The sequence below is a fragment of the Verruconis gallopava genome, assembly GCF_000836295.1.
Source record: "Verruconis gallopava strain CBS 43764 unplaced genomic scaffold supercont1.13, whole genome shotgun sequence".
NCBI classification, from domain to species: Eukaryota; Fungi; Ascomycota; class Dothideomycetes; order Venturiales; family Sympoventuriaceae; genus Verruconis; species Verruconis gallopava.
Genome location: NW_015622149.1, coordinates 662484 through 674662, shown reverse-complemented (window position 1 = coordinate 674662; position 12179 = coordinate 662484). Strand labels below are relative to the sequence as shown.

The 12179-nt window shown below is 51.2% G+C and overlaps 4 protein-coding genes across 7 annotated transcripts; 3 read left to right on the top strand and 1 right to left on the bottom strand.

Moving 5' to 3' along the window:
* Positions 1-195: 195 nt before the first annotated feature.
* On the top strand, positions 196-1293 carry PV09_04705 (uncharacterized protein; the record flags this gene model as incomplete). The annotated part of the gene is made up of 2 exons (XM_016358105.1): positions 196-312; positions 499-1293. The coding sequence occupies 2 exons, from the start codon at positions 196-198 to the stop codon at positions 1291-1293; spliced, it is 912 nt and encodes a 303-aa protein (XP_016214307.1).
* A 318-nt stretch (positions 1294-1611) lies between these two features.
* On the top strand, positions 1612-6051 carry PV09_04704. Of its 4 annotated transcripts, XM_016358101.1 has the most exons (7): positions 1612-1794; positions 1913-2020; positions 2100-2269; positions 2318-2444; positions 2503-3101; positions 3152-3577; positions 3628-6051. In XM_016358101.1, the coding sequence occupies exons 1-7, from the start codon at positions 1774-1776 to the stop codon at positions 5672-5674; spliced, it is 3498 nt and encodes a 1165-aa protein (XP_016214303.1). In that variant the 5' UTR covers positions 1612-1773; the 3' UTR covers positions 5675-6051. The 4 variants fall into 4 exon arrangements, with proteins under 4 accessions (XP_016214303.1, XP_016214306.1, XP_016214304.1 ...); XM_016358104.1 differs by having other exon boundaries at positions 1913-2269; XM_016358102.1 differs by having other exon boundaries at positions 1612-2020.
* Positions 6052-7202: 1151 nt separating this feature from the next.
* PV09_04703 (uncharacterized protein) lies at positions 7203-9167 on the top strand. The gene is made up of 2 exons (XM_016358100.1): positions 7203-7346; positions 7410-9167. The coding sequence occupies exons 1-2, from the start codon at positions 7283-7285 to the stop codon at positions 8834-8836; spliced, it is 1491 nt and encodes a 496-aa protein (XP_016214302.1). The 5' UTR covers positions 7203-7282; the 3' UTR covers positions 8837-9167.
* Positions 9158-12167, bottom strand: PV09_04702 (uncharacterized protein). Its single transcript, XM_016358099.1, has 2 exons — positions 9817-12167; positions 9158-9753 (listed from the first exon to the last, which is right to left on the bottom strand). The coding sequence occupies exons 1-2, from the start codon at positions 11575-11577 to the stop codon at positions 9604-9606; spliced, it is 1911 nt and encodes a 636-aa protein (XP_016214301.1). The 5' UTR covers positions 11578-12167; the 3' UTR covers positions 9158-9603.
* Between the last annotated feature and the right edge of the window lie 12 nt (positions 12168-12179).

The following is a 12179-nucleotide window of genomic DNA, read 5'->3' as shown; positions in this document are numbered from 1 at the left end:
TGAACTTCACGAGTTCCCTTCTGTCCTGCATCCACCATCTCATTCAGTGAAGGTCACTGCTCTCCGTAATCTAAGCAATATTAAAATAAGAGCCTCTATGTACAGACTTCCCGTCCTGCTCAGACTGTTTCTGAGCTCTTTGAGCTACTTTCATCCGATTAGCATTAGCTTTGTGACGGTGGCTGGATCAGGACAATGGCTTCGACAGTTGCCGAGAATCCAGATCTTCAAGCTGCATACGGAAAAATCGAAGCAATTACGGCGTATCGAGAAACGTATTATGGATTGGCCGGCGGTGACGAACTTCTGCCTGTAACTTACTGATATCAACGGCGTGGGAAAGATACCGCTGCTGACAGCCTTCGACATTATCTCCTACCTTCATTTTAGGTGCACACTGTGAGGCATCATCCTACAAAGCTTGATTCTGACTAGTTCCAGTGATATACTTGCCTGCCGCACCCTATCAGAATCAGGTGTACTGACACAAGTTGTTAGACTTGGCTGCGCAGATGCCACAGTCAGTGTCCCAAGCTTTCTATGTCTGCATTACTAACATATCTTACCACCAAGGCCAACGATTCATCATTTTATGGAAGTGAAGGAAAATTTAGAGCAGGCCGATGGGTTTCCGAAAACAGTCCAAGCCGAGCAGGATCTGAAGAGAGCAGAGAAGGACGAGCTGCCATTGGAATTACTGCACATGCAAGTCTCCCCGCGGCATTCAACCAAGAATTCGTCGCGTTCGTTGTGGCACTTGTCAAAGCCACCAAAATCATAGAAATAGATAAGGAAATCGACCGTATGGAGTCAATGCCACAGGCTGCGGAAGACGGTATAGATATTCTGAGCAGAAGCACTCCGATGACAGACTTTCTCACCCCTACTTCATCAGCGCCACTCTCACGAATAAACACGAGCGACACACTCGATATTTTAGCTTCGACTCCGCCTGATTTGTCACAACGCAACCGCATGCTGTCCGATCTCACTGCTCTCGGTAGCTCATCAAAAAATCGCCTGAATCGTTTGACCAAGGGACTCCGCGATGATAAAGACACGCTGCGTAGTTTCATCCAAGATATGCATCAGAACATGCGCAACGGGGTCAAGAAGGCAGTCTTAGGGTCTCTGGTGAATGACCGTTGGATCGCTAAGCTGATGGGCAAGATTGGGCCCAATCTGGAAACGGCACATGGAGACATTGGGTACTCAAGTGAGATTCCTGTATCGTTGGAGAGGTATCGTCCTGGGCCTGGAAGTGACTGCTTATTGAGTAAATTGTTGCCTTGAGAATGTAAATGGTGATAGGATTATGTACATATTGCGGAATGTGAAGTGTTTGGAGCTTGGTCGAGCCTGGAGTCACTTTCGTGTAGTCAGCTTGGAATCCCTTAGAAGCACAACGCATAGCATTAATCTTCGTAGTCTCATAAACAATATATATAGCATGGTCAAGACCCTCGATCCATTAACCCCGGCCTTGTGAGCGAGGCTGAAGCACGATAAGTTTGTCTTCTCAGTCCCACTAGAACTATGGAAACCCCACTGTCTGGGGACGGTGGCTAAGTCAATCCCGGTCTCAGCTCACGCTCACCACATCATCGACCACTGCGACTGTCCTGCACTGTCCACAGTCACTCCGCGCGAAGTGTACAAGCCAGTGACTATCTCAACTTACAAGTCATCGAGAAAAGATTCGCTCCATGTTATAGACATGAGCAAAGCGCTGCGAGCTCCTTGGCGGCGGAAAGAGTCTGGTTCCTGTTGACCATGGACACCGACGCTGAGGAGGTAAGGCAACGTCAATGGCTGACGGAAATATTCGACACATGGCTGTTCTACCTACACGAGTTCGGAATTGCGTTGTCTGAACGTGTTGAATACATACTGACGTAAAGCGCATTCATAGATCTGCCTCGTACCTCATCCCGGCCCAGGTCCTCATGCGATGCCCACATGGGCCACGACGCTTGCTATAGACCCTCATCAAGAGCTGCTGTGGACGGGAAATGAATATGTATGGCATACCCGAACTTTCTTCCGTCCGTATATGAAGCGCGCAGTGAGAAACGCATATTCATTGATGACTATGCCAGGGCCGCGTCATGTCATTCTACGGCCACGAGCTGCAGAAGTATACGAGTTTCAAAGCACATGCTAGCGAGCATGTCAAGCAGATAATATTCACCGAAAAAGGCGTGCTATCCGTCTCTTCAAGGAGCGTCCACTACGCGTCGAGGAGGGGTCTAGGTATATGGCACTTGGCGTAGGTCACGCATCGTATGAGAAAGGGCTCGAATTCACATTATTTCAGGGATCAGAACTTTACGGATCTACAATGTATGAGCTTCACCAGCAAGGACGCCACCGAGATTTTGGTCGCGGGCATGCAGAATACCATGTTTAGAATAGACGTGGAGAAGGGGGCAATCCTTGAAATCGTATGTAGTCTTTCATTGACGCTTAGGAGAAGGATAGAGTCTCACCAAACAGTTGCAGATACCAGCCCACGATATGTACACAATCATGAAGCGAGGCGGCTCGCACATCTGTGCTGCAACACACACGGGCTCTGTGCACATCCTCGATTCTAAAACCTTTCAACTGATTAAGTCATGGCAAGCTCATATGGGATGGATCAATGATATGGATGTCAAAACTGATTTCCTTGTCACTTGCGGCTATTCCAATCGGCAGCAGCTCGGTCCTATGCTCGATGGTATGGTCAACCTCCTCTCACTTAAGACGCTTCAACCATTACCCCCAATACCCTTTCAACCTGGCGCCGCATTCGTTCGTATCCATCCCCGCATGTACACCACATGCGTGATTGCTTCCCTTAATGGCCAGATACAAGTCGTGGATGTGATGAATTCCGGTGCTGTGTCACTCGTCAAACAAGCTCAAATATTCGACAATACGGCTATAACGTCTCTTGAGCTCGCACCATCCGGAGAAGCCCTTGCTTTTGCAACCACTTTGAATCAAATCCATCTGTGGGGCTCACCCGCAAAGGCACATTTCACCGATCATCCCAGAGAAACCCTCTTCCCTGACCCTATCATTCCTCATCCGCCCATGGACTGGTCGCTTGACACGTAAGTGTTTTCTTCAAGCCTAAAGCAAATATTCTAAATATTGCATACAGACCTCTGAATAAAATCGGTATGCCATATTATCGTGAACTTCTACTCTCTGCGTGGCCTTCTCACATGACCTTCGAAGTGGGCGCTCCACCACCAAAGATTGAGGCCATTGTAACAGCTCACCAGAAACGCGCAGATATGGGAGCATATGCACCAAATCCGCGAAAAGGTTTCCGCAATCAGATCCAACAAACCCGAGTAGCTTTGTCTGAGAAATCAAGCGGTGCCCTTGGAGCTCCCAAGTTCCTCTCTGAGAAGGCCAGGGAGTCTGCCAAAGCAGGTGATGACGAGCAACGTCCAAGTGATGCATTGTTAGAGCATCTCAAAGATATGAATATCACTAGTGCAACAAGAAAGGATGTCCCAGCTATATATGGCAATGTGGAGATTAAGTACTCGAAGTTTGGTGTAGACGATTTCGACTTCCGGTACGTTTTGTGGCTTTTTATACGTGAACACATGTATTAACGCGGAGCAGCTACTACAACAAAACCTCTTTCTCTGGACTAGAGACTCACATTGCAAACTCATATGCAAACCCTTTGCTTCAGCTATATCGGTTCACGCCGGTGATCCGGAATATTGCCCTCCAGCACACGGCAACCGAATGTCTTTTTGACCAGTGTATGCTCTGCGAACTTGGCTTCTTAATCGATATGCTTGAGAAGGCGGAAGGCATGAATTGCCAAGCAACCAATTTCCTCAAAACGCTGAGCTCACAACCAGCAGCTCAGTCGTTGAATCTGCTCGAAGAACGAAATCCAAATGAGCGTCTTACGGTAATGGTCCAAAAACTTAACACCTACCTTCTCAACAAATTCAGCACCGACTATATGATGGTCTCTACGCATGCCCAAAATCGCCCCTTGGAGCAAGCACTCGCAACGAAGATGCTTGCAACATTCAAATGTGGGCAATGCATGCACGAAATGACCAGGCTTGACGATGTTTACAGTCATGAGCTCATTTATCCGCAGCCTCAGCGAAATATGGGTGGACGAAACCATCGCAGCAACAATCCACAGAATCATCACCGTCAAACGTTCTCCCAGATTCTCAAATACTCGGTTGAGCGACAAGAACCGACCCGTGGGTGGTGCTCCCGCTGTCGTCGTTATCAGCAAATGAGTCAGCGAAAACAAGTTCAAGGCGTACCAGCCGTCATGGTGATGAATGCGAACGTGACAACCAATGAAGCCAAACAACTCTGGTCTAGTCCCAATTGGGTGCCCAAGGAGATTGGTATCATCACGGGAAATGGTCAATTCTTCTGCTACGAAGGCCAGGACCTGGAACTGCACATCCAGCGCAAGGTGCATCAGATCCAGGTGTATGAACTTATTGGAGTCGTTTGCGACGTCAAGAGCGGAGAAAATCAAAAGAGTCATTTAGTCGGCATGCTCAACGTCTCACCGAGCTCTTCGAACACGGATGCAAAAGATGAATGGCACCTTTTCAACGATTTTCTCGTCACGCCATGTTCAACAACGGAAGCTCTAAGATTTGAGCCGACTTGGAAACTGCCCTGTGTGTTGTGCTACCAGCTCAAAGAATACTCGCATATAATTGATGATTCTTGGAAAACTAACCTTGACACGAGCATTTTATACAGGAAATGGAGCGCAGCGCAGTCAGAGCATCTCGACAAGTTCAGGCTCTTAAACCCGACCGATGAAGTCCCACAGCCAGGCGCACCTGTCGGCATCGATGCTGAATTTGTGGCTCTGCAACGCGAAGAAATAGAGATCAAGGCCGATGGCACAAGAGAAACCATTCGTCCTAGTCGTTTGGGCCTTGCACGTGTCAGTGTGCTACGCGGAGCGGGACCAGACGCAGATTTGCCGTTCATAGATGACTATATCGCCATCACAGAGCCAATTGTGGATTACCTGACCCAGCATAGCGGAATTGCACCGGGAGATCTTGATCGTCAAACTTCATCACACATTCTAGTTTCTCTCAAAGTAGCTTACAAGAAGCTGTGGCTGCTGTTGAACTTAGGCTGCACCTTTGTTGGACATGGCCTTACCAAAGATTTCCGGACTATCAACATTCATGTCCCGAAGTCACAGGTCATCGACACCGTTGATTTGTTCTACATTGCGTCAAGACAGCGGAAGCTCTCTTTACGCTTTCTTGCTTGGCTCCTGCTCAAGGAGGATATCCAAATTGAGACACATGATTCCGTCGAAGATGCACGCACAGCACTAAAACTGTGGCGCAAGTACGAAGATTACAGGCGGGAAAATACCTTGGAAGAGAAATTGGAGTGGATATACCGTCGAGGAGCCGAAACAAGGTTCAAGGTTCCTGGAAAAGTAGGTGCTAGCAATGACGAGATGCTTGGTGTACCACCTGGGATGCTTACGCCAGGACGAAATACGTCAGGCAGAGCAACGCCAGAACTCGGTGCGACGGCCAGCGAGGTTGCCAGTGGAAGTCCGTTGAGGAGTCAAGCGGGTACACCGGTGAGAAAGGCTCCATTTGGAAAAGGCAGTGCTGGGTTTGGGAGCCCTATGAGATGATAGAAAGAAGGTATAAATCCCACATGTGTACTCGTGTCCATCACCTACTTGGGATTTGTCCATATGGTCGCATCACAGATGTTGCATAAAGACGGGATCGGAGAGAGAGACGTATCTGATTGAGCGCAACGCCGCTTGGAAAAAGTGATGCAAATTTGCGTTTGTTGTGCCGATCCAGAGCTTTCGCTGACACGATGGCATGACTTCTTGAGGACGAAATGCAAACATGCACGCTTTGAATCACATATATGCAAACCCGATAGTTTAGAAAGGGTGCTTCAACCGAGAGTGTAAAAAAGAAGCCAGGTCCGGCAAGACAAGAAGCCCTCTTTAAAAAGTTGTGTGCTTGTGGTTTTTCCTGGCCGCTCGCACCATCTCCTTAGGTCCTCGTTGTAATTCTGCCACGATTCGTCCGCTCGGTATACACAATCTATCTAGCGATGAATCGATCGCCCAAGTCCTCTCGCTGCGTGAACGTCGTGCCTCCCAACGTCGTCTTTCTGGGGTCGGACAGGAAATCGTGCCTGCGCGGGAGACAAAATCGATATGGCCAGCAGCGTACCTTTGTATACGAGATGCCGAAAAAAGAAGAAGAAGAAAGAAAGAGAGAGAGAGAGAGAGAGAGAGAGAGAGGATAATGAGACTCACTGTCCCGTCAAAAGGGCCCGGTGTGCTACGTCCGCACTGCAATCGTCCGGGGCCGTTATACTAAGGGAGGGCAGACGTTATTTCTGCGTTTTCGTCCAAGAAAGGAGGGAGCAGGGGAAGGCTTGTCGGCGTGCGACGATCGTGGCCTCCATGTCCATCAGCTCCAGCAAGTTGTGGAACACCGTTCCCGGCTCGACGGCGTCGTCGGGGTTTCTTGGGCCGATTCGTCTGAAGATGCCGTCTGCGTGGTACTGTCTTTGTCCGCACAATCTCGGGAGACGCCGCGATCTCAATGGTTACGCTAAGTACATATTGAAGTGTGCTTTGGAGAAGCGTAGTAGATGGGGCTACCTGCAGAGGCGTCGATGTCTGCTTCTCTACGGCTGGGCGAAAGGGAGAATCCCAAGACAAAAGTCGGTAGTCTTCGATGCAACGCAGAAATACGGCACCATGTCGATTCAACCCACTCTTTACATATCACAGCCATCCAGACCAGTACATGGTGACTCGTCGATAAAGCTACAGGGAGTGGCCCGCGGAAAAGATTGCGCATCGTGCCGACGATGGAAGAAGCGGATAAACTGGTTTCAGCAATGGAATGAAATTCGTTCTGATTTCGTAAAACTGCCGATCGCATCCGGCAGGAAACTCATCCACCATTACATCAAAGGCTCGCCGACGTCAACACACGCCAGGAAGCTTACTTACCAAATGCTCCTTTCAACATCTAGAGTTGGGCGTGGAACTCTGAGCGTAAGTCGCGTGTGAACCAGGAAGTTCGCACAAAGTACCATGTTTGGCTTAGCGTCGGCTTGCTTGATAAGGGGACACGCAGTGCGGGCAAAGTTGAGCTTTTGTTTGTCGGCAGAAAGACTGCCCGCCGGACATGACGTTTGTCTGTTCCATTTGGGAGGCTTTGAACGCCTCTTGCTCGTTGATGAGGTGTAGAGCCGTTAAGGTATGGTAAACGTTGCTGGAAGATCGAAAGGATGCTCCACATGTCGTCGTAGGAAGGTCAAGTGCGGTATGGTCTTCCTTTATCCCGAATTGTGCGGCGCGGAATCCGAGGCGACTAAAACCGTTCTAGACCAGACTCGACCCCTCTGCGCTCGATGTGCGAGGAGCAACCTGTATTGCGACGGAGCTCGTGATATTGTCTTCATCAACGCGGGCGCCGTCAAGGCGCGTAGCTCCGCAAAAGGCGCGCTCGAAGTCGTGCGCGACGCACGAAGTGTGAGGTCCACCACGCCGCCCATAGTGCAACAGGTACAGCCCACGTCAGACGCAAGACTGGAAAGATACATTTGCTTTGGCCGGAAGTTCTTCCGGTCTGGAGCATCCATTGACCTGGCGTTGCAAGGCTGTACGCTTGACGATTTTCTCGCTGAGGGCAGCGGCCGTGTTTTTCTCCAAGCATTGCTTGGCTTTTCCATGCTCACCTTTGGCTCAGAACACGGCCAGCAATCTTTGGTCACGGAGGGACATGCAGTCCATGTAAACGCGCTCGGAGAGCTGAATCGAGCACTTTCGGACCCAACCAGACGGTGCGATGATGACGTACTGCTCGCCGTAGCAGTTCTGGCGATACAGTCCTCCGTGGTGCCCATGGGAGAAAGTCCTAGGGCCTATCTGCAGCACATGCTCGGATTGGAACGCCTTCTAGGACTTCGCGACCCTACCATTCACAATTCGGCGAGCGCAGTGAACCTCTACAGCAGCGTTCGCCACTTCGTCCTCTTTGCTGCCTTGCGTGTTGGAAAAGCTTCTCTGCTAGCCAGACCAGAATGGAAATCCGTATTGCGGCTAGGCTGCTCTGCGAGCGAGGAGCATGAACACGACCTGTGGGATATTCTAGCCGACTGCACAGTTCTTGTTGCGAGATCTAACCTCGTGATTGCAAAGTCAGGCATCGAGCCTAGAGCATCCATAACGCAGCGTAAGGAAGTCGAGCAAACAAGCCTGAATCTACTCCAACAACTTCAAGTTTGGAAAGACCGGTGGATGAAAGACAGTAAGAATCATTACCGAGCATCGGTCTCCGCGGAGACGAAGATTGAATCGTCGTCCGGTGTCGACGAAGAGGACTGGTCCAGCTTTGCTACACCTCTAGATTTTGCAGATCGCTCGGCCGCCCCCATGCTGATGCTGTACAACACCGCGCTTATACACGTCCTGCAAGTGCTCTCGGCGCTCCCGGTGGCAGAGTTTGGCGTCTTTTCCGATCTGGTCTTTGAGGGCAATTCGCTTCCGTCAGGCCTCGGAGCGAAGAGGATGACGTCGAAGGAACGGGGGCTCGCGATTCGCGCCGCCGCGCTGGAGATCTGCAATTGCGTTCCTGCTTACTTTCAGGCGCAATCGCTCTCTGGTGCGAACATTACACCCATCTTTCACTGGGCTACATCAACCGCGTGGATAGCCTTGCGTGGCGACGAGTCGTCGGAGGGCGGATGGATGAGAAGCCTTCTCAAAAATGCAGAGCCCCACTTCATTGCAAGAGGGTTGATGACTGAATGAAGTAAAGACCGTCGGGTTCTTGGTGGCAACGCTTATGACCCCGGCGTCCCAAAATAAAATAAAAATAAAAACAAATGATTCAAATGCAGAAGTGACCGGGTCGTCTCTGGAGCGGGCTTCAAGAGCCTTTCCGCCTAGGTATTGGCTTAATAGATCCTCCGCTAGCCAATAATTTGACACGAGTTCCAGCTGCCCGAAATGTCGAAGCTCTCCCCTCTGTACGTAGATCACAACTCTTCTAAGTTTGGAAATGCCCAAAGATGGTTTGGTTGATTTTCCACACAGCCAAAGACACTTCCCTTGGATGATGGTAACAACAACAACAAGAACAACAACAATAATAATAATAATGTTAATGATAACGCGCGATGAACTTCTTTCTAGTTTGTTGTATCTAAACTAGGTTGCCTCAAGTTAGTGGACTTGACCCTAGTCTTCATGAGCTCCTCATGAAAGGTGAGAGAATATATTTACACAAAAAGGGGGAAGAAAACCCAGAAATGGCCCACTCCGGACCACCAGATGAGGCATAGGAAAGGTGGCAACACATCGAAAATCCCTAGCAACGACTGATATTGAGGCCGTAATCTCGACCGCTCACGCACGAACGTGCCGCATTTAAAACGCCGTCCCATTATGCGATACAAGAGTATTCGTAGATGGAAAAATAAAAACGTCGGCGCTGCTCCTGCTTCGATAAAAGTAAAGCTGGACGTTCAAGCAAAGCAACAAGAAAAGCAAAGAACAGTGGCTTAACATCGTTTGAGCTAAACATACTCAGGCCAATGGTTGTAAGGCATGAGCGAGGGACCGTTCCAGAATTCACCGTACATGTTGGGGCGAGTGCCAGCGAAGAAACCATCGTGCGCGTGCTCAATTACAGAGAGCCAGGAAGAAGGTTCGGGATGTCTTAACCACTATATGATCAAGGTTAGGTCGTGACCGCAGTTTGAATCAATGTTGGAAAGATCTGAGCATACCTGATTGTGAATGTGATAAGTCCAAGCACCACGGAAGAAGTTCTCAAGCGTGCGGTTGTTCGGCGGGTACTTATCCTGATCGAGGCGATACTCTGCAATCACACCAGCATTGCGCAGCTCCGCCTCCTCAGCGCTCGTAGCATGGAAGCTGTCTGTCGATTCTGGTTCTGGCGAACTGACGGGCGCGTGAGGGTCGCTAGGATCTTGTTCTCGTCTGCTGAGCTTTCGCTGCTCGTCCACAGGTGATGTCTCGGTTGAAGCGGTGCTTTTTGGCGCCGTCTGGTCCGCAAAGGGTAACTGAGCACCGTCGTAGCTTTCCCATTCGTCCTTTAGCGCAGATGCTCCACCTTTGAATACGGCGGAGTAGTCCTTCAGGCAAGGAACTGTGCAGCGTCCTTCACGATCCCAATTAAACTCGGTCCAAATCGGGTCAAAGGCCGCAGTCTCAAGCATCAGTAACTCCTTGTCTCGTCCGTCCTTCCAGGCCATACGACCGATCACGCGAGGATGAAAGTTGAGGCCCATACGAACACCGCCCCGCAGCAGATAGGAGGACAGGCTGGAGTTGGCGGTCAGGGAGAGGATGGCAGTGTTGTAATCGCCCGGGTGCGGATGGGCAGCCCATCGCTCAGCAAAGCTATGGTGCTTTGGGAGAAGAAGCGGGCGCATGTCTCGCAGCATCAGAACGTCCATGTCGAAGTACGCGCCACCGTACAGATGCAAGACGACGAAGCGAACAGCGTCGGATACTGCCTGTGGTAGGAACGTCATCTGCTTGGGGGTGAGGGCAAGCCAGTGCTGGCCGGAGGAGTCCTCCACGATGCCGTCGGCGACGACGACTTCGCCTTGCAAGTTTGGCTTTCCTCGATTCTTGTAATACCCGTTACCGTCGGTGTTGTCCTCCGTCTTCGGGAGCGGAATACGATTGGGGAACTTCCAGGACTTGAGCACGATATCGCCACGATCGATGAATGGCAGGAAGCGGGCGAAGAGCGGGTCCTTTGTCAACATCTTTTCGACGCCGTCGGGCTTTCTGTCCTCGTCGATCCAGATGTAAAGCCTTGAGCAGGGAAGGTTTTGCGTGTACAGATAGCTCTTGACGAAAATCTCCAGTCTCCAAGTGGCCGGGCCGGTCCAGTAGGTGTGGTAAGGGATGATCGGGCCGGGACATTCCCCTCTCGACGTCTTCGTGGCGTTCTTGGCCGATGCGACATCCACGTACACCGCCTTGGTATTGCCATGACCGTCCGCGTCGTTGTATTCGGCATCGCGGGGACTTTGATTGCTGGCACGATCCTTCTCTGCCGGGAGATAGTGGTACTTGTCCTGCCCTTGATCCAAAAACCGCAAACAGTCAAACACGTTTCGCATCCGCTCCAAGCCCTCGTACGTCCCTCTGCACTCCTCTACCAACATCTGCAGATCCGCTTCCGTGTCGACGTGGGGACGTGGGCCCAGGTAGTCGTCCCTAGGGACAACGGCGCTCTTTGGCCGGTTGAACACATTTGCATGTGGATTGATGGTGACGAGGGAGCTCGACGCGGCGAACTTGACCTTTACCCCTTTGCTTGTGGTCTTGATGATGTCTGCAGGGCCTGATTTTTCCAGGAAGGCAGGGATGCCAAGCTTCCCCTTGACGGTTCCCGGTTTCCTCGCCAGCGATATGACTCCAAAGATTGCGCTGTACAAGAAGCCAGCCAGCAAAAGGTTTCTGATCAGCGTGCATGCGCTGGCGAGCCGACTCTGGGGCTCCTTAGCCATGGATGGCGGGGGGTAGGATGAGTGAGGCAGCAAAGCTGCTCTGCACTCGCAGCAATTGCTGCTACCTTAGCGGAGCTGTTGTCGCCAGATCTGCTAGCGACGACCGGTGTGTCGTCGACCTCGGGGAGGGGAAGAGATTGGAGCAGGCGGGCCTGCGCGAGCTGGTATTGCGACGGTCAAGGCTTGGAAATTTGGCGGCGAATCGCTCGCACGAACGGGCCAGGGGGGGGGACGACGGGAGCAATCACGACGCTGCAGGCGGCCGTCACTTCACGACAGGAGTGCCGGCAGAGGCCCCGTTGCACAAAAGGCACAATCGACGTGCGGAAGGAAGGCGTGGAGGGCGTTGTCTGCAGCGCGGCGGCACGAGGAGAGGTGGAGGGCTCAGTTCCAGACGGAGGAATTGCAAGCACCAACCAACGTGAAGGAGACGAGATAAAGCCTTGCCGACTGGGAACACGGCAGGAAAGGATGCAGTCCAAGGAGGACGAGAATCTGGCCACACCCAACGCAAAGCAGAGAAGAGGAGGAGAAAGAAGACGACGACGACCAAGACGAGGAAGAAGAAGAAGAAGAAGAAGAAGAAGAAGGCAAGGACGGGG

What these genes read in the sequence shown, in the direction of transcription:
- PV09_04703 (XM_016358100.1), top strand. Translation starts at nt 7,283, where the DNA reads ATGGTAAACGTTGCTGGAAGATCGAAAGGATGCTCCACATGTCGTCGT. An exon ending in TCGTAGGAAGGTCAAGTGCG is followed by an intron (nt 7,347 to 7,409) that starts GTATGGTCTTCC and finishes AAACCGTTCTAG; the next exon opens with ACCAGACTCGACCCCTCTGC.
- PV09_04704 (XM_016358101.1), top strand. Translation starts at nt 1,774, where the DNA reads ATGGACACCGACGCTGAGGAG. An exon ending in TGGACACCGACGCTGAGGAG is followed by an intron (nt 1,795 to 1,912) that starts GTAAGGCAACGT and finishes GCGCATTCATAG; the next exon opens with ATCTGCCTCGTACCTCATCC. An exon ending in ATGGACTGGTCGCTTGACAC is followed by an intron (nt 3,102 to 3,151) that starts GTAAGTGTTTTC and finishes TATTGCATACAG; the next exon opens with ACCTCTGAATAAAATCGGTA.
- PV09_04702 (XM_016358099.1), bottom strand. Translation starts at nt 11,577, where the DNA reads ATGGCTAAGGAGCCCCAGAGTCGGCTCGCCAGCGCATGCACGCTGATC. An exon ending in CTTATCACATTCACAATCAG is followed by an intron (nt 9,754 to 9,816) that starts GTATGCTCAGAT and finishes TTGATCATATAG; the next exon opens with TGGTTAAGACATCCCGAACC.